Raw genomic sequence first — 19832 nt, 5'->3', positions numbered from 1 at the left:
AGTTGGATGCTCAACTGACTGAACCACTCAGGCACTCCTCCCTTTATTATACTATACACAAAAATAAACTCAAATGATTAAAGAATAAATATGAGAGCTGAAATCATAAAAATCCTGGAAGAGAGCACAGGTGGTAATTCTCTGACATCAGTCATAGCAACATTTTTCTAGCTATATCTCCTGAGGCAAGAGAAATAAAAGCAAAAATAAACTACTGGGACTACATGAAAATAAAAATCTTCTGCACAGCAAAGGAAACAATCCACAAAACTAAAAGGCAACCTACTGAATGGAAGAAGATATTTGCAAATAACATATTTGATAAAGGCTTAGTATCCAAATTATAAAAAGAACTTCTGCAATTCAACACGCAAAAAACAAATAATCCAATTAAAAATGGGCAGAAGACATGAACAGACATTTCTCCAAAGAAGACAGATGGCCAACAGACACATGAAAAAATGCTCAACATCATTCATCATCAGGGAAATGCAAATCAAAACTACAATGAGAGATCACATTACACCTGTCAGAATGGCTAAAATTAACAACACAAGAAACAAGTGCTAGCAAGGATGAGGAGAAAAAGAAACCCTTGTGCACTGTTGGTAGGAATGCAAACTGGTGCAGCCACTCTAGAAAACAAGTATGGAGCTCCGTTCCTCAAAAAGTTAAAAATAGAACTACCGTATGATCCAGTAATTGCACTACTGGGTATTTATCCAAAGAATACGAAAACACTAATTCAAAGGGATATGTGCACTCCTATGTTTATTGCAGCATTATTTACAACAGCCAAATTATGAAAGCATCCCTAATGCCCATCAATAATGAATGGACAAAGAAGATGTATATATTTATACATATAATATGGCCACAAAATCTTGCCATTTGCGACAACATGGATGGAGTTAAAGAGTATGATGCCAAGTGAAATAAGGCAGTCAGAGAAAGACAAATACCATATGACTTTACTCATATATGGAATTTGAGAAACAAAACAAATGAGCAAAAGGGAAAAAGAGAGAGAGAGAGACAAACCAAGAAACAGACTCTCAACTATAGAGAACAAACTGGTTATCAGAGGGAAGGTAGTGGGGGGATGAGTGAAACAGATGAAGGAGATTAAGATGTGCACTTATCTTGATGAGCACTGAGTAATGTATATAATTTTTGAATCACTATATTGTACATCTGAAATGAACACTGTATGTTAACTATACTAGAATTTAAATAAAAAAAAACAGAGGGGGGAATAACATATATCCATAATAGCTTGTTTATGTATATATAACATTTTTCTAGAAGGATAAACAAGAAACTAAACAACAGACTCACCTGTTGGAGGACATGGGAACTGAGTGGATGGGGAAAGTGTAAGGAAGACTTTTTACTATATGCCTTTTATTTTTAATGTTTGAACAATGTGGATGTCTTATTTATTCGTTCTTCTAGGTGTAACGTTCAGTGTCACGGTCAACTTTCCTAACCCACTATTAAAGCAGCAGTTGGATCATATTTCTTATCAACTGGAAGAGCCAAAGTTTCTACTGATCAGAGGTACTGATTTCTAAATACCAGTTATTCCTGGGATGGGGCTGAGGTGGTTTGAGATAGGATGGAACGAACAGGCCTCTACTTAAATTTTGCCCCTAACTTTGACCTAAAAATTTTTTTTTTATTTTTTCTAATTTCTTTTCAATGCTTTTAAAAGTTGTGTGTGTGTGTGTGTGTGTGTGTGTGTGTGTGTGTGTGTGTGTTTAGTACTCTCTACACCCAACGTTGGGCTCAAACTCATAACCTGAGATCAAGAGTCACATGCTCTTGCAATTGAGCCAGGCACACGCCCCCCCCCCAAATATTTTTGAATTGTAGTAAAACATACATAATATAAAATTGATCATTTTAGCCACTGTAAGTGTACAATTCAGTGGCATTAAGTACTTGTGCAACCATCACCACCATCCATCTCCAGAATTTTGCATCTTCCCAAACAGAAATTTTGCCCCCATTAAATAATAATTCCCCATTTCTCCCTTTCCCCAGTCCCTGGGAACCTCTTTTCCACTTTCTGTCTCTATAAATTTGCCTATTTAGATAACCCATATAAGTGGAACCTTACAATATTTGTCCTTTTGAGTCTGGCTTATTTCATTTAGCCTAAAAATTTCAAGGTTCAACCATATTGCGGCATGTGCCAGAATTTCATTATTTTTTATGACTGAATAACATTCCATTGCACAGATAGACCACATTTTACTTATTCATTCATCTGTTGGTGGATATTTGGTGGTTGCCACTTTTTGGCTATTGTGAATAATGCTATGATGAACATTGGTGTCCAAGTACCTGTTTGAGTCCCTGCTTTCCATTCTTCTGGGAATATACATCTGGGAGTGGAATTGCCCTAATTTTGTTGTTTTTTTTTCTTAATTTTTAACATGTTTATTTATTTTTGAGAGATAGAGAAAGACAGAGCGTGAGCAGGGGAGGGGCTGAGAGAGAGGGAGACACAGAATCCAAAGCAGGCTCACGAACCGTGAGATCATGACCTGAGCCGAAGTTGGCACTTAACCAACTGAGCCACCCAGGCGCCCCTAATTATGGCTTTTAACCAAGTAAGCTTACCAGAGCAACACTCCTCTAGTTAAGATGAAGGACTAGATGTTAAGAACACGGACGGTGAGAAAAACCTGGATGAAAGTTAGAATACAAACAGTTGAACAGTGTAAGACAACCAGCCAAGCACCCTCTGTACATAAATACATCATAACCAAATGGTGCAAGGAAGTCCACTAAATGGCCACAGGCTTTAATGCCTCCCCTCTGTTTCCACAGATGATCCACAGCTGTGTTGGTATCTCATGGTCTTCATCCAGGACCATAAGGATTCCAAACGACTTCCGCACCCCTCCTTAGGAAGGACAGATGGGTCTACAGCTTGTACCTGGTCATGGTAAATTGGAACCAGGGCTGTGCCTGTACCTGTCACAGTATTTTTGGCAGTCAGCGAAGATGGCCTGTGGTGACACTAATGTATCACTTGCTAATGAGAACTTTGGAAAAGGCTGCAAGCTTAGTAATTTGCTGCCTGCCTTCTGACCACCTCTGAGAGGGCCTCTGGGCAGGGGCCCCCTAAATAGCATTGAAACTGTGCCAAGCCTTCACTGAATTCGTGAAATAAGCACTCGGCCCTGCTCACTTCTCTGGCATCAGTTTTTACTAACCCTGGACGGTGGGTGAATGGCTATTTTCAAAGCTGCTTCCTCTGTCTAAAATATTTCAAAACCCTTCTCCAGTGGGTCACTTGAGCACCCCCCTGTTCAGACGCACACTTGGCTGCCAGGAAGTGCCCATGAGAAGCACAGCTGCCCCGTATTCACCCTGGATGCCATTCTCACATGGCTTATGTGCCAGGCAGATGGCAGATGAGGCTCACCCTTATCTCCAAGAAGAAAAGAGAGGGAGGGGCGCCTGGGTAGCTCGGTCGGTTGGGCATCCGACTTCAGCTGAGGTCATGATCTCACAGATTGTGGGTTCGAGCTCCGCATGGTCAGCAATTCCCAGCCAGCAGACCAAGTCCAGCTCTTGCTTTTGTAAATAAAGCTTTATTGGAATACAGATATGCTGTTTCATTGTGTATTATCTATGGCTGCTTTCTAGCTATGATTTGAGTAGCTGGGACAGAGACTGTAAGGCCCAAAATATTTACTTCTGGACCTTTACAGAATAGCTTGCTGTCTCTTGATGTGGAATCTAAGGCCTGAACTAGAAGAAGGAATTGCAGTCATCAGTCTGCAGGTAGGGGAAATATCGAGAAGGTATGAAGGAATGCCTCCATGCTACTGGGCCCCCCATGCTGACTCTGTAGGCAGGTGAACTTTCCTGCTGAGGGTAGTGGCCAGTCTCTGAGGAGACTGCTACAGGGCAGGAAAAAGAACCAATGGAATAGTTGAAGATTGGGTCAGATTGAAACCTTCCCAGGCACCTGAGGAAAGGGGCCAAAAGGGAGGTTGTCTCTTTAGACATCACATACACATACACGCACGTGCGCACACACGCTGCTCAAGGAAATTACCAAAGTGTTGTTTTGTTGCTTTTCTTCTCTTTTCTTTTCTTTTCTTAGTTTATTTATTTTGAGAGAGAGAGAGGCAGAGAGAGAGGGAGAGAGAGAATCCTAAGCAGGCTTTGCACTGTCAGCACAGAGCCCAATGTGGGGCTGGAACTCACGAACTGTGAGATCATGACCTGAACCAAAGTCAGATACTTAACTGACTGAGCCACACAGACACCCCTTTTAAGTACCAAAAAAAAGTAAATGTTGCAATAGATCTCAGTTCTGCTCTGGTGTGGAGAAGAAACCACTTCCTGTGGGCGTGGCATTTTCAGTGGGCATGGTATCTGGAGAGGATTCCCAACACCAGGGTCGCAAGTTATCAGTTGATCTCGGGATGCTTGGGTGGCCCCAGCTCTGGACATTTGGAATTGAGCTAATGTCGCAAGCAGGTTATACCTGACCCACCGTCCAGAGCGATTTACAGTTTTCTGTGCACATGTAACTGAGCAAAAGTCACGTTCCACAGATCTATCTGTTGCTTTTCCCGGGGGTAAGACCCCATGACTGTCCTTAAGGTTAAGTGCCACATGCACTCCTCTGAGCTGCGTGTCACCTGGCAACTTCCCTTCTTACCCAAACAGCAAACATGAGGCATACGTGCCGCTGAACAATGTGTTGTTTTTCTTAGGGAGAGGCACCTGGTTGGGTGAGGTCAGGGGCCTCAGGGCCCCATCTGAGTAACAAAATACCTCTGGGCAGGTTTTTGCCTTTGCTCTGTGAGAGAAGCTCACCTCTGTGTATCCCATTTTCTTCCCAGATCTCAGGGCTGGAGATCATTCCCCTACCCTCATTACCCCCACCTCACTGGAGAAGTAGCTTTGATTAACTTGCCCTTTGTCCTTCACCCTCTTCCTGTTTGCCTCTCTCTGGGACACATAAACTTGCTCATGGCCACACCATTTTTTTTTTCACGTGTTAACCCTTTCAAGCCTTGTCACTTTCTTACGAAGTTGGTAGTACTATGATCCTTATTTTACAGATGAGGAAACCGAGGCACAAGTGACTAGTCCAAGGCCACACAGCTAGTAAAGGGCAGGGGTGATAGTCAAGCCCAGGCGGTCTGGTGCTTTTCTGCTGCTCCAGACTCCACATGCCACACATGCATGCGCACACACACACACACACACACACACACACACTCTCCTGATCCTCACTGCTCTGGACCGAGCTGCTGGAAGCAGAATATGAGCTGGGCTTCTGCGTCGTGTGCATTGCCTCTCTCGGACATCATGACACCCTTTCCTGCCAGGCTCTGCTCCGCCCAGGGCCGCCTGCGTTACCTGATGGCCGGTCTCACCCTCTTAAGATGTTCACACAGCCTGCACTGACCTAACCCCAGCTCCTCCAGATCTGGGCTGGGCAGCTGTAACTCTTCAGTACCCTTGGGTGCTCCCTGAGCGTAGGAGGTTCTAAGCTCCTTGGGTGTGAGTCCTCTGCCAGTGACACCAGAGAGAAGCTTGCTGGTGTAGACTGGGACCATCCACCACCAGTCCTGACCTGGGAACCCAGAGGAGAGGAAATGGATGGCTACTTCTAAACTTGGAGGTCTCAGTGCACAAACGTGGAAGGGGTTACAAACCTTGCCTTAAGCATGGTAGGAATTTCAAATCATTTGCTCCAATTTCTCCATTTTACAGATGAGGAAACTGAGGGCTAGATGTGGTTTCCCAAGACACCAGGTGGCCGACCCCAGCACTGCAAGTCCAGCCCCGGGTCTTCTTCTCCACCTTCAGTGGTGAAGCACATCATCATTAGTGGGCCATGCTGGCACCAAGTGAGGGCAGGCATTTGGTCTGGCTTTCCTCAGAACACAGTCTTTCTTGCGGAAGAAATGTTGACACGGGGCAATGACTGTCACCCTCTCATTCTGTCTCAGTCTCGGAATGCAGAGGCCTATAGGGTGCTGAGTGGTACATGAGATAATTTCAGGTGATACCTGCTTTATTATTTTAAGAGTAATGTACAGGGGCACCTGGGTGGCTCAGTCAGTTGAGCGTCTGACTTCGGCTCAGGTCATGATCTCGCAGTTCGTGAGTTCGAGCCCCGCAATGGGCTCTGTGCGGACAGCTCAGAGCCTGGAGCCTGCTTTGGATTCTGTGTCTCCCTGTCTCTCTTCTCCTCCCCCGCTCGTGCTCTCTCTCTTTCTCAAAAATAAACATTAAAAAAAAAGAGTAATGTACTTATGTTAATGTGCACTAGGGAGGTGTATAAGATATAACTAGACACCAAAAATATTCATGTTTATTATGCCCTATATGACTGCAGAAGAGAGGGCTCGATGGGGCACCTGGCTGGCTCAGTCAGAAGAGCGTGCAACTCTTGATCTCAGGGTTGTGAGTATGAGCCCCACGTTGGGTGTAGAGATTACTTAAATAAAAACTTAAAGAGAAAATGTGGGGCTCAGTAACTAAAAATACAGTCAGTAAATCAGAGCATGGGGGATTTGTTAATTGGGAAGTTTGGGAAAGGCTGTTGTGGAGAATACCAGCAATCTGAGGGAAGAGGCTTAAACCAGGGACCTGCCTATAATGAAAAGACACACCCTCAGCCTCACTAATTACCGAAATGTAGCTAAATTTAGAACAACATACAATTTTTCACCTTTCAGACTGGTAAAGACTATATAGTTGTTCTCACCCCAGCAGCACACACACTAAATTTAGAATGCTACAGAGAGGATTGGGACAGTCCCTGGGTACAGGTGACATGCAGATTAATGGTAACTCCCGTGAGGCTGTTGTGTGAGTAATCAGGCTGGTGTTATTGAGAACACGAGCTCTTTTTTGGAAGGAAAAAGGCGAAGGAGAATAAGTAGAAATTCTGTCATCCTGAATATTAGCTGGAAAAATCACCATAAAGTCATTGTGGGACAACCGATCGGGCGGAGGCCGGCGTGGTGCGCGGTGGAAGGATTCGCCGGAGGCAGAACAAGGAGCCAGAAGTTTATTGAATACACGATGAGGGAGCAGCAGGCAGGACAGGGAGGGAGAGACTGCCAGGAAGCAGGGGGAAGGGTGGCTGTAGTTAAGGGGGAAAGTGAGGAGGTATGGGAACTTATGGAATTTTCCTTTTTTGGCACCTGCGCCTGGGAATAAGTAGCCCATTTGTCAGCTGGGGCTTATGGCTATTTTGAGGTGGGTCACCTAATAGGCTTGTCTGTACTCAGGCTCACCGTGCACCCTTTTCCCTTACTCAGGCCTCCATTGCTCATGTTGGTTGCCTAAAAGCGGCCTCTACGCTCATGATGTAGTTTTAATATATATTTCCTGGGGCACCTGGATGGCTCAGTCAGTTAAGCGTCTGACTCTTGATTTTGGGTGAGGTCATGATCCCATGGTTCATGAGTTGGAGCCCCACATCCGTCTCTCTGCTGTCAGCACAGAGCCCACTTCTGATCCTCAGTCTCCCTCTCTCTGCTGTTCTCCTGCCCGCACTCTCTCTCCTTCAAAAATAAAATAAACATTATTTTATTTATTTATTCATTTATTTATTTATTTTAATGTTTATTTTTGAGAGAGAGAGACAGACAGAGCGTGAGTGGGGGTGGGGACAGAGAGAGAAGGAGAAACAGAATCTGAAGCAGGCTCCAGGCTCTGAGCTGTGCTCACAGAGCCCATTGCGGGGCCCGCACCCACAAACTGCGAGAGCATGACCTGAGCGGAAGTCAGATGCTTAACCAACTGAGCCACCCAGGTCCCCTGAAAAAAATAAAATAAACATTAAATAAGCAAGTAAGTAAATAAATAAATATTTCCTAACTTTTTCCACGGAAAAGACCTATAAATGATGACTAATGCAATATAAATAAACACCTCTAACACCTTGACTGGCATCTCCAAATGCCATTTCCCACTAAAAGGAACTGGGGCTTTTTTTGAAAAATGGCTGATTTTATGCCTGGGATGGGAAATACAACAGACAAGATAAGCCTGGAACATCTTTTCAACCAAGAAACCAACAAAGCTATCGCTACCTTTAGACTGATGTCAGAAAGCCTAGAAACCCATGCTTGAAGAGGCTTCTGTTGGCCAAAGATGGGACAATTCGAACATCAGTAAAGATAATTACAGTGGAACAAAATGCATAAGTGTATTTAAATCCCCGAATTCATTATTATACTAAAAAACAAAACAAAATAAAACCTCATCACGGCCAATCAAGGACACTAGTAAACCAATTCATTTTATTTACTCATTTTTAAGATTTTATTTTTAAGTAGTCTCTACACCCAACATGGGGCTTGAACTCACATCCAAGATCAAGAGTCGCACGCTCCACTGACTGTGCCAGCCAGGTGCCCCTAAACCAACTCATTATTTTATAGTATTGTATTTTTTTAAAGTAGGTTATACGCCCAGCATGCAGCCCAACACAGGGCCTGAACTCACGACCCTGAGATCACGACCTGAGCCAAGATCAAGTCAACTCATTATTTTAAAAATATTGGAAATAAAGGTAAAGATTCAAGCGTCTATCATGTTTCCTGTATGAACTGTACCACTGGCTAACCAAATGGGTGATGAAGGAACGTTTCTCTTTATAGACATTTTCCAGCTTCTAAATGAAGAAGTGATGGTATAATACCATTTGCACTAATCGTCAATGGTTGCTAACATCACAAGAAGAAACGTGACCAGACACGAGGACATTTTTCCAAAGAAGCTATTCAAATGACCATCCATATGAATAGGTGCTTAGCATCACTAAGCGTTAGGGAAATGCAAATCAAAACCACAATGAGACATCACTTGGCACCTGTTAGGATGTCTGTTCTCAAAAAGATAAGAGATAACAGATGTAAGTAAGCTATAGAGAAAAGGAAACCCCAACCATTGTTGTTAGGAATGTAAATTGGTACAGCCACTATGGAAAATATTAGGGGTGGTCCTCAAAAAATTAACAATAGAACTACCACATGATCCAGCAATTCCACTTCTGGGTATATATCTAAAGGAAATGAAATAGCCATCTCTAAGAGATATTTGCTCTCCCATGTTCGTTACTAATACATGCTACAACATGGATGAACCTAGAAAATGTTATGTTAAGTGAAGGCAGTCAGAAAGGTCCAGAAGAGGCAAATCCCTAGAAACAGAAAGTAGATTAGCGGTTGCCTAGGGCTAGGGGCTAGTGGGTTGGGAGAATATAGGAAATGACTGGTAACGTGCATGAGATTTCTATTTATTTATTTTTAAGTTTATTTATTTAATTTGAAAGAGAGCAAGTGGGGTAGGGGCAGAGACAGAGACAGGAGAGAGAGAATCCCAAGCAGGCTTTGCACTGCCAGGGCAGAGCCCCATGTAGGGCTCAAACTCATGAACCGTGAGATCATGACCTGAGCCGAAATCAAGAGTCAGATGCTTAACCAACGCACCCACCCAGGTGCTCAGAGATTTCTTTTTAGAGTGTTGAAGGTATTCTGGAAATAAATAATAGGAAGGTTATACGACAGAAAATATACTAAAAATCACTGCACTGTATACTTTAAAATGGCAAGATTTATAGCATATGAATGGGATCTCAGTAAAAAAAAATCAAAACAAAAACATAAAAGCCCATAATGAGTTTACAATAAAATTACTAGAACCAATGTGTAAGTTTAGCAAGTTCCCAAGATACAGAGTCAATATACAAAAAACAATTATAAGGTTACATACCAGCAACGAACAATTAGAACATGAAATAATAGGCAATCCCATTTGCAATAGCATCAAGAAAAATAAAGTACTTAGAAATTAAGCAAAAGTTGTACCACCTATACACTGAAAATGTGAAACATTGCTAAAAGCAATTGAAGACCTTAACGAATGGGGAGATAACACGGAGTTCCTAGTTTGGAAGACTTAGTGTTGTTAAGATGACAGTTCTCCCCAAATGTATCTGCACATTCAATGAAATCCCAGTCAAAATCCAAACAGACTTTTCTGAAAAACTGACAAACTGATTTTAAGATTTATACCAAAAGGCAAGCAGGACCTAGAAATAACCAAGACAATTTTTTTTTAATGTTTATTTACTTTTGAGAGAGACTGAGTGAGAGCTGGGGAGGGGCAGAGAGAGAGGGAGACACAGAATCCAAAGCAGGCTCCAGGCTCTGAGCCATCAGCACAGAGCCCAATGCGGGGCTCAAACCCACAAACTGCGAGATCATGACCTGACCCAAAGTGGGACGCTTACCTGACTGAGCCACCCAGGCACCCCTGAGACAAAACTTTAAATGGACTATTAGGAAGCTTTCACTACCTGATTCAAGACCTATTATAAAGTTGTGGTAAGAAAACAGCATGATATTGCTGTGAAAATAGACATATACATCAATAGAACAGAATGGAATCTACCAATAGTTCCACACTTATATGGTCAATTGACTTTTTACAAAGCTGCCAAAGTAATTAGGTGTAAAAAAGAGTCTTCTTACTAAATGGAGCTTCAACAATTGGATACTCACATGGAAAGAAATAACCCCTCCCCTGACCCTGTATCACACCCCTAAATTAACTAAAAGTGGATTAGAGGCTGAAACACCAGTCCTAACACTATTAAACTTCTAGAAGAAAACATAGGAGAAATCTTTGTGATGTTGGGTTGGGCAAAGATTTCTTAAATAGGTCACAAAAAGTGCAAAAAAATTTATCAACTGTAAATCTAATATATATATATATATATAATATATATATACTATATAATATAAACTGTAAAAAAATTAATGACCTGTATGTACTTCATCAAAATAAACGTTCACTGTCTACAAGTCACAGATAAGAAAATGAAAAGGCAAGCCACAGACTAGGAGACAATTATTTGTGACACACATCTGACAAAAGGCTGGAAGAAAGAATATAAAGAACTATTACAACTCAATTATGAGAAGACAAACATCCAGGGGCCACCTGGGTGGCTCAATCAGTTGAGAGTCCTAGTCTTGATTTCAGCTCAGGTCATGATCCCAGAGTCATGGGATTGAGCTCTGCTTCCAGCTCCACACTGAATGTGGAGCCTGCTTGAGCTTCTCTTTCTCTCTCCCTCTGCCCCCCTCCCCCACTTGCTCTCTCTCCCTCTAAAATAAAAAAATAAATAAAAATTTAAAAAAAGGAAATACCCTTAAAAAAAAAAAAGGCAAGGATCCGATATAAATTTTTTTTTTTTTTTCTTCCAACATTTTTTATTTATTTTTGGGACAGAGAGAGACAGAGCATGAACGGGGGAGGGGCAGAGAGAGGGGGAGACACAGAGTCGGAAACAGGCTCCAGGCTCCGAGCCATCAGCCCAGAGCCTGACGCGGGGCTCGAACTCACGGACCGCGAGATCGTGACCTGGCTGAAGTCGGACGCTTAACCGACTGCGCCACCCAGGCGCCCCAAGGATCCGATATAAAACGAACAAAAAGTTATGTACAGACACTTCACAGAGAATATATACAAATGGCCAACAAGCACATGAAAAGATGCTATACATCACTGTCATCAAAGCAATATAAACAAAAACCACGACGAGATAACATTACACACCCTCTAAATGTAAAATGAAAAGATTGTACCAAGTGTTGGAGAGGATGTACAGCAATGAGACCCTCATACCTTGCTGGTTGTAGTGGAAAACAGTACGACCACTTTTCGACGTCATTGTAGGGCAGAATCTTAACAAGTTAAACATACAGTTGTCATACACCCCAACAGTCCCACTCCTGTATGGCCACACAAAAACAACCCACGTGTCCATCAACTGGAGAATGGATGAACCAATAGGGGTGTATTCATAGTTGGAATCTGACTCGGCAATAAAAAGGAAGGAATGATCTAAACTTTACCAACTCTCTTAATCTCATCAAACGATAATCCATTTATCTGCAAAATGATGAGAATACTTTTGTCACAGCGCCTATGAGGGCGCTATGAGGGTTGAAATGGATAAAGTACATTAAAGTGCCTATTCTCAATGGGAGGGAGAGGGGGTGGAGAGAGGAATGAAATATAAATACACTCAACATAGATGAAGCTCAAAAACACTATGCTACGTTTCAGCACTCAACCTCCAAAAACTGCATTCATTCATATAAAATTACAGAAAAGGAAAATTACAGTGATAAAAATTACAGAAAACTAGTTGTTTGCGACTGGTAGTCAGGAAGAGGGATAGACTGCAAAAGAGCAAGAGGGGACATTTAGGGGCTCCTGGGTGGCTCAGTCAGTAGAGCGTGTGACTCTTGATCTTGGCATTGTGAGTTTGAGCCCCATGTTGGGTGCAGAGATTACTAAAAAAAAAAAAAAAAAAAGACCATTTTGGTGTCCAGTAGCTGCTCTATATCTTGTTTATTGTGGAGATTACAGGATTCTTTGCAATTACCAAAATTCAGCAAGCTGCACACACAAAACAAATGATTATATTGTATAAATACAAAGCTAAACAATAAATAAAATACTGGTGTGGGTTCTATTCCTGAATTCTGAATGAATTGCTATCAGAAGGAGTCCAAGACTGGATCGTCTGAATAGCTCTCCGGTTATTCTAAGGGAGAATTCTTTCATTAGAGGAAGCAAGCCCAGTGGAGAAACTGCTCAAAGGCCCCCAGGCACTTTCTCCTGTGTTCACACCTTTAGCGTTCAAGATTCAGGTCACTCCCCAGCCCAACTCCTCCCCAGGTCATCCCTCTGCTTCTAGTTGCACGCTGCTCCAATTCTCCTCCCTAGTCCAAGTTCCCAGCCCTTTCATACTAACCTCAGATAATCCTGAAGAAAGCAAGGGGAGGTACTTCACACTGAAGTGTGAATGACTAATAGTCAAATCTTATATTTCCATAGAGGCTGCTTCTTAATCTAAAGGAATATTTTATTTTTTATAAGTTATTTTTCTTTAATTTTTTAAATGTTTATTTATTTTTGAGGGGAAGAGGGGCAGAGAGAGAGGGAGGCACAGAATCCAAGGCAGGTTCTAGGCTCTGAGCTGTCAGCACAGAGCCTGACATGGGGCTTGAACCCACAAACTGCGAGGTTGTGACATGAGCCGAAGTTGGATGCTAAACTGACTGAGCCACTCAGGTGCCCCTAAAGGAATATTTTAAAAAGCAGAGCTCCAGGGCACCTGGGTGACTCGGTTAAGCGGTTAAGCATCCAAGTCTTGATTTTGGCTCAGGTCATGATCTCAAGGTTCGTGACATCGAGCCCCCTATTGGGCTCTGTGCTGACAGTGGGGAGCCTGCCAGGGATTCTCTCTGTCTCCCCGCCTCTCTACCCTTCCCTCGCTCGCATTCTCTCTCAAAATAAATACATAATTCTTGTAAAAAAAAAAAAAAAAAAACAGCAGAGCTCCTTTTTTTTTTTTTTAACTTTTTTTTTTAATTTTTTCAACGTTTTTTATTTATTTTTGGGACAGAGAGAGACAGAGCATGAACGGGGGAGGGGCAGAGAGAGAGGGAGACACAGAATCGGAAACAGGCTCCAGGCTCCGAGCCATCAGCCCAGAGCCTGACGCGGGGCTCGAACTCACGGCCCGCGAGATCGTGACCTGGCTGAAGTCGGACGCTTAACCGACTGCGCCACCCAGGCGCCCCAAAAAAGCAGAGCTTCTAACATCATGAACTCAGAATTAAGTTCCCACTCATCCTTTGGGTCAGGGTGGTCCTCCTTTAAGATATCATAGGATAGGGGCACCTCGCTGGTTCAGTCGGTAAAATGTGCAACTCTTGATCTCAGGGTCGTGAGTTCGAATCCCATGTCGGGTACAGAGATTACTTAAAAATAAAAATCTTAAGGAAAAAAAAAAAGGATGGCATAGGGTAGAGGTTCAAGGATCCAGGTGGAGTACTAATCATTCACTCAATCATCATTTATCTATTCACTCCGCAGATGTGTACTGGGTATTGGCTGTTTGGCACCACATTAGGTGCTGTGGCAGTTGGAGGAATAAGAGGTGCCAGCTGGCCAGAGCCAGGATTTCCTCAAGGAGCTGTGGAATTTATTAGAGTGTGGTGTGACCGATGCTGGAACCAAAGTAAATCCCTCTGCAGATAAGCATGCCCAGGGAAGGGAAGGCTTTGGAGAGAAAGTCACAGGTGAGCTGGGCTTGCATAGGTGAAAAAGGATCTCACCAGGTAGAGGAGGAAGCAGCACAGAGAAAGAAGGACAAGAGACCAAGGAGGAGCTGGGGGAACGGTGAAGCATCTTGTGCAGCTGTATCAGAGAGGGCATGGGAGGCTGGAGTATGTCTTAGTGTGGGGAACAGAGGGGGACACGGGGAATGACACAGGGACCTGGTACAAGTATTCTAGTCAGATTATCCCAGAAAGTGGAAGTGAGGGAGACAGACAAAAAGGGAAAGCCAATAGAGGGCTCCTTACGGATTGGTTACCACGGTGAACAACTGGGGCTCCTTCCTGTTGGCCCGCTGAGTACACCTCAGAAATGTCCTCCAAAGATGGGACCTGGGACTTCATTAAGCAGCTCACATTTCCGCACTGCACTGTGGGATACCCCTGCGGATATTAACTTTCCCCTTAGAAGCTTCCTTCCTGGATGCCTTTGTGACTTTGAAAACAAAAGCCCTGGGGCAGAAAAGTGGGAGAGTGGTAGCAGTGGGTGGCTTGAGGTGAGACCATGGCAGCCCTTGGGAAGGGCCCACTCCAATCTGAGATGGGCCAAAGGGAGGTGGCATGGGACACAAAAGGCATCTGCTCATAGGGTGACTCAGATTAAGGGACTGAATGGGTGCAGCAAGTGGGAGAAAAAATTCAGGAAATGGGAAAAGTAGGGTGGGGTCAGAGCGGATCCATTGTGAAGAGTCTTCTGTGCCACATTACAAAGTTTACACTTGATTTGCCAAACACTGGCACCTAATAGGTGCTCTATAGATATTTATCGAATAAATGAACGTTAATGACAGATGCACCCGGACCAAGCTTTAGAATCCAGCAGACTAGTGTGACTTTTTTTTTTTTTAATTTTTAAAGTTTATTTATTTTTAGAGAAAGAGAGAGGGCATGCAAGTGGGGGAGAGGCAGAGACAGAGGGAGAGAGAGAGAGAGAGGGAATCCCTGGCAGGCTCAGCACTGTCAGCACAGAGCCCAACTCAGGGCTTAAACTCATGAAGCATGAGATCATGACCTGAGCTGAAGTCAGATGCTTAACAGACTGAGCCATACAGGTGCCTTAGCCATGTGACTTCTAACCTCTTTGATCTTCTATTTCTCTCTCTCTCTCTCTCTCTCTCTCTCTCTCTCTCTCTCTGAAGTAGCAACAATAATACCTTCTTTACAGGGTTGTTGTGAGGAATTAGATGAGATCAAAGATGTATGGCAACTAGAAGTATGGACTTAATAAATGTCAGCCACTCTACCCCTGCCCCCATGATGACCCCAAGCTAAGTAATAAACTGAACTATCCACCAGCTAGAGACAATGAAGGTTTCTCCTGGGATCTGTTTACAGAAGATGTATGCTGGCATTTCCAGCTATATTGGTCCTCGTGGAAAAAATTAGTGGTATTAGTAACAACTTCCTTTGACCAAAAGGGAACCATATTGCTGTTTTAATTAAAGGACAGAGTTGAAACTATCCTCGTAGGGAATTTACAAACTCAGAAATTGATGCTTGTAGTAACTTACAGGATTTTTTTTCTTTGCACATTTAAATGTGTATATCAAAACATCTTCCAATCAATATGCTGTTGACTGGACTCATCCATCTTTGCTGGGCTGCATTTCTCTACCATCCTGAAATTTTAACAGAGGCCAAGATGCTTGTGGACTCCGTTTTATGGAATACCCCTGCACTGGCTGTCTGTAGGCATTGGGAGCTCCTCAGTCTTTCCCAGTGGAAAAAGAGATTGTGGCAGCCTCTGAGGAGGTCAGGGGAGAATATGAAGCAAAGATGGGAGAGAAAGCAGCTTGAGGAACTAGGTGAAGGACTGAGAAATCACACAAACTGGGGAATACTCAACATATTCTAAAACATATCTATTCCTTCAGTCTGGCACCAGACAAACACTATGATGAGTCATGCCACTGGCACACCAAATTTTTTTTAAAAGTGGGGGGGGGGGCGCCTGGGTGGCTCAGTTTGTTAAGCGTCCAGCTTCGGCTCAGGTCTATGAGTTCAAGCCCCGTGTGGGGCTCTGTGCTGACAGCTCAAAGTCTGGAGCTTGCTTCAGATTCTGTCTCCCTCTCTACTCCTTCCCCACTTGCACTCAGTCTCTCTCTTTTTCTCTCAAAAATAAATAAATGTTAAACAAAAATTTTTTTAAAGAAAGAGAGAGAGAGAGAGAAAGAAGGAATAAAGGCTATTGGGAAAATGAGTAAACACGGAGTTTGTCAAGGAAGGAAATCCCGGAGTTGAGAAGCCTCTGTGGGAAGCACATTTGCTCCTAATCTGGAGTGATTCACAACTGGAGAAGCTGAGTAGGAACCACAAGGTGGAGACTCATTCATCTGTCTGTCTGTTCATTTGTTTATTCATTTCTTTCATTCAATGATTATCAGTTATCTTTCTACTACATCCTGCAAGAAGCAGCAACAATACAAAAGTGGAAAAGGCACAAACCCTGCCCTTGAAGGCTCTAAAAGTAGGAGAAGCAAAAGATGTCACTAACAGTTATCATAAAGTGGAACAAGGGCAAAGATAAAGACATGTACTAGATGGACTGGTGACACAAAGAGGAGGGAGAGGGGCCAGAAAAGTCTTCTCAGAGGTGGAGATCCCTTAGCTGGGTCTTAAAGGCCATTGGAATCTCCCAGGCAGCAGAGAGTTGTGCCAAGTTGGAGGAAAAGTCACCCATAATAAGGGAGACACATCTTTGAAGTTAGCATGGAGTTGGTAAGTCTAACGCATAGGAGGGAGGCAAGGACCATTTATGGGAGGACCTCCTGTGTCATGCAGAGTCTAGAGGCCATCCTGTAGGTAATGAGGGGCCACTGAAGGGTTTTGAGCAAAAGCATCGCACTATCTCATTTGTGGCTAAGAACTATCTTCCTGGTGTCTTCCCAATAGCCAGCCTTGAGGGATGAGTTGAAAGGGACTGAAAAGTGGGAGTAGGATAGCCTGTTCAGACGGTTCAGGTGAGAGGAAAGTGGCAGGTGGCTACAGAGAAGGGGTTGCTGAGTTTAGCTCTAGTCCCCAAAGGGTTCTGTGGGCAGGAAGAATTTCCAGATGTCAAGTCTCTTAGAACATCAATTTCCTCATCCTTAAAATGAAGGAAATGTGAATCACCAATAAGGTCCTCTATTGCAGCAAGCACGAGACAGTTTATCAGGACCTCTCTCTGCACAAAGTGGGTCCTCACCCAAGACCTAGAAAAGAGGAAGGGGGGGGGGAGGCGGAGCTGGGAGCCCCAATCCACCCCGCGGTGAGTGCCAGCCTAGGCAACTGTCCCCAGGTCCCCCTTTCCTTCTCTAGGGGAATTGCGTGAGGCCAGAGAGAAGAAGTGGAGGGGCGCCTGGGTGGCTTCCTCAGTTAAGCAACTGACTCCTGGTTTAGACTCAGGTCATGATCTCATGGTTTTTGAGTTCCAGCCTCAAATCGTGTTCAGTGCTGGCAACTCTGAGCCTGCTTGGGATTCTGTCCCCCTCTCTCTCTGCCCCTCCCCCGCTCTCTTTCGCCCTCTCTCTCTCAAAAAGAAAAGAAGCCATGGAATGGGGGGCCCTCTTAGATGCCCAAGTGTCTAAGGCTCCCGCTGCCATGGCTTGATTCAGTCAGCCGGGAGTACTCTCAGCTTTGAAGTCACAGGGGCCTCTAGCAGAGCCACTTGGAGCTGTCACCCTTGCCTATTCCTCCCCGGGAAAAGCTCTAGTGAGCAGTGGAGAGAAAGCTTTAAAGGGACTCGCAAAAGAACAAAGTTCACTCCCCAGTTTTGGATTAAACAGCGCTGTGATCTTGGACACGTTAGTGCAGGGCGCTCAGTAACTCCCAGGTAAGGATAACTCCCCCGGTCGGCAGACCGCTCCTTTGACACCTGCCCTCGTCACCGCGCCACATCGCCTTCTCCCCACCTTTCCCTTCCCGGTCCAAGGCGCGGCGCTGACTCTGGCCAGGCGAGGCTGCGGAGAGCCTGGCGGCGGGAGGTTGGCTGGGAGCCCAGGGCGCCCCCGCGCGCTCCCTCACCGCGGCTCCCGCCCCCCGCGGCCGCGCGGCCCCGCGCTCGGGTGCACGGAGCCCGCGCGGACAGCGCGCGGCGGCGGGGGTGGCGCGGCGGCGGCGGGGAAGGTGGGAGCCGGGCCTACCGTGTGGCCGGCTCGGAGGGTCGCCCGCTCAGCTCCGAGGCGCGCCAGCGGGACCCGGCCGGACGCCACCGAGGCTCCTCCCCGTCCGCCCGAGCCCGCCACCCGAGCCCGCGGGGCGCCCGCGGGGCGGCGGGGGCTGCAGACGGCAGGCTCTGCGCGTCCTGCCCGGGGCGGGCCCAGGGCCCCCAGACGCCCGCCTCCGCGGTGGGTGGCCGCTTACGTCAGGGAGGCGAAACCCAGAAGAAGGAAAAAAAAAAAAAAAAAAAAGGCACGAGGGCGGAAGGGGAAAAACTTTTTTTATTATTCTTTTTTGCTCTTATTTTCTTCTGGGGCTGAAGTGAAGGGCAGGCGACTGCGCCAGCGCGGGCTTCCCGGAAAAGCCCGGCGCGACCCCAGCCCGCGGCGCGCGGCGGAGCTGGGCCCGGGAGGCCCGAAGGGGCGGCCGCCATGTGGGACCCTCAGGACTTTGAGCGCCACTGGCAGGCCGAGTTCCCCGGGGAGGAGGCACCGGTCATGCGGCTGGACTCGGTGCTGGACATGGAGCGGGAGCTGGAGCGCTGCAAACTCAACCTGAAGCGGCTGCAACAGGTGTTGGCTGAGGAGAAATTCAAAGTCTCCTACCTGCAGACGGCCCTGGCCGGGGAGAAGCGGGACCTCGGCTGCGGGCGCCTGGAGGGCGGAGACGGCGACAGCGGGGGAGCTTGGGCAGAGGAGCCGGCCGGGCCGGAGCAGGCGCCGCCACCGCGGGAGGAGGAGGGCGCCGCGGGCGGCGGCGGAGACCCTCCAGGCTCCTGGCGCCCTGACCCCGAGGTGGCCGCCAAGGCCGGGACTCGTCACGCGTGCCCCGACCTTCCCACTTGGCCCGGGGCGGCGGGGGCAGGGGGCGCCGTGCGCAGCTTGACCGCCGCCATCCACCAGCAGCTGCTGCAGCCTCGCCTCCTCTTCAGACTCCGGGAGGACCGCGCGCCACCCGGCCCCGATGACACGGTCCCCAGCGCCCAGGGAGAGGAGCTGTCCTCCCGGACCCGCGCGGGGCGGGGCTCCGAGGAGGGCGAGCCGGACGCCTCGGTCGCAGATGATGGGGGCAACAGCAGTGACCACGACTTCGAGATGGTGGATTTGAACGAGAAATTCGTCCTCGGCCACTTGCTCGTGCCCCCCTGCCGGCTCGGGACCCGCGACGAGGCCGAAAAGCCGGCGCGGGCGGGCAGCCCTCATCGCTGGATGCACCTGATCCCCGGGGGCCGGCGGCAGCAGCGCCGGAGCCGCGACCTGGAGCAGCTGGAGGTGGAGGCCAAGGACGGGCGGAGCTCGCCCCTGGCTGCGGAGGAGCACCCCGCGCGCGGGGCTCGCGAGCACCTCCCCCCGTGGCGGCGCAAGAGGTTTCTGCGGGTGCCGGAGCGGGACTCGCCCAGCCACAGCTCGCCCGAGAGGGGCAGTGACTGCAGCCACAACAGCTCGGACCACGAGGACGGCTTCTCTGCAGGTAGGCGCACCCCTCGCGCATCCC

General features: G+C 46.5%; 1 protein-coding gene and 1 long non-coding RNA gene across 2 annotated transcripts; both read left to right on the top strand.

Annotated features, from left to right (window-relative positions):
* The first annotated feature begins 670 nt into the window (after positions 1 to 670).
* LOC125917956 (uncharacterized) lies at positions 671 to 15526 on the top strand. Its single transcript, XR_007456341.1, has 4 exons — positions 671 to 1560; positions 3729 to 3801; positions 8460 to 8572; positions 13960 to 15526. It is a non-coding gene; the product is annotated as an uncharacterized LOC125917956 (long non-coding RNA).
* A 1642-nt stretch (positions 15527 to 17168) lies between these two features.
* LOC125917957 (breakpoint cluster region protein-like) lies at positions 17169 to 19828 on the top strand (the record flags this gene model as incomplete). The annotated part of the gene is made up of 1 exon (XM_049624018.1): positions 17169 to 19828. A coding segment is annotated over exon 1 (1059 nt), but the record flags the coding sequence as incomplete, so codon positions are not given.
* Positions 19829 to 19832: the final 4 nt, after the last annotated feature.

The sequence above is a fragment of the Panthera uncia genome, unplaced genomic scaffold (genome assembly GCF_023721935.1).
Source record: "Panthera uncia isolate 11264 unplaced genomic scaffold, Puncia_PCG_1.0 HiC_scaffold_339, whole genome shotgun sequence".
NCBI lineage: Eukaryota > Metazoa > Chordata > Mammalia > Carnivora > Felidae > Panthera > Panthera uncia.
Note: the sequence above shows the minus strand (reverse complement) of the source record. Positions and strands in the feature narration are given on the sequence as shown.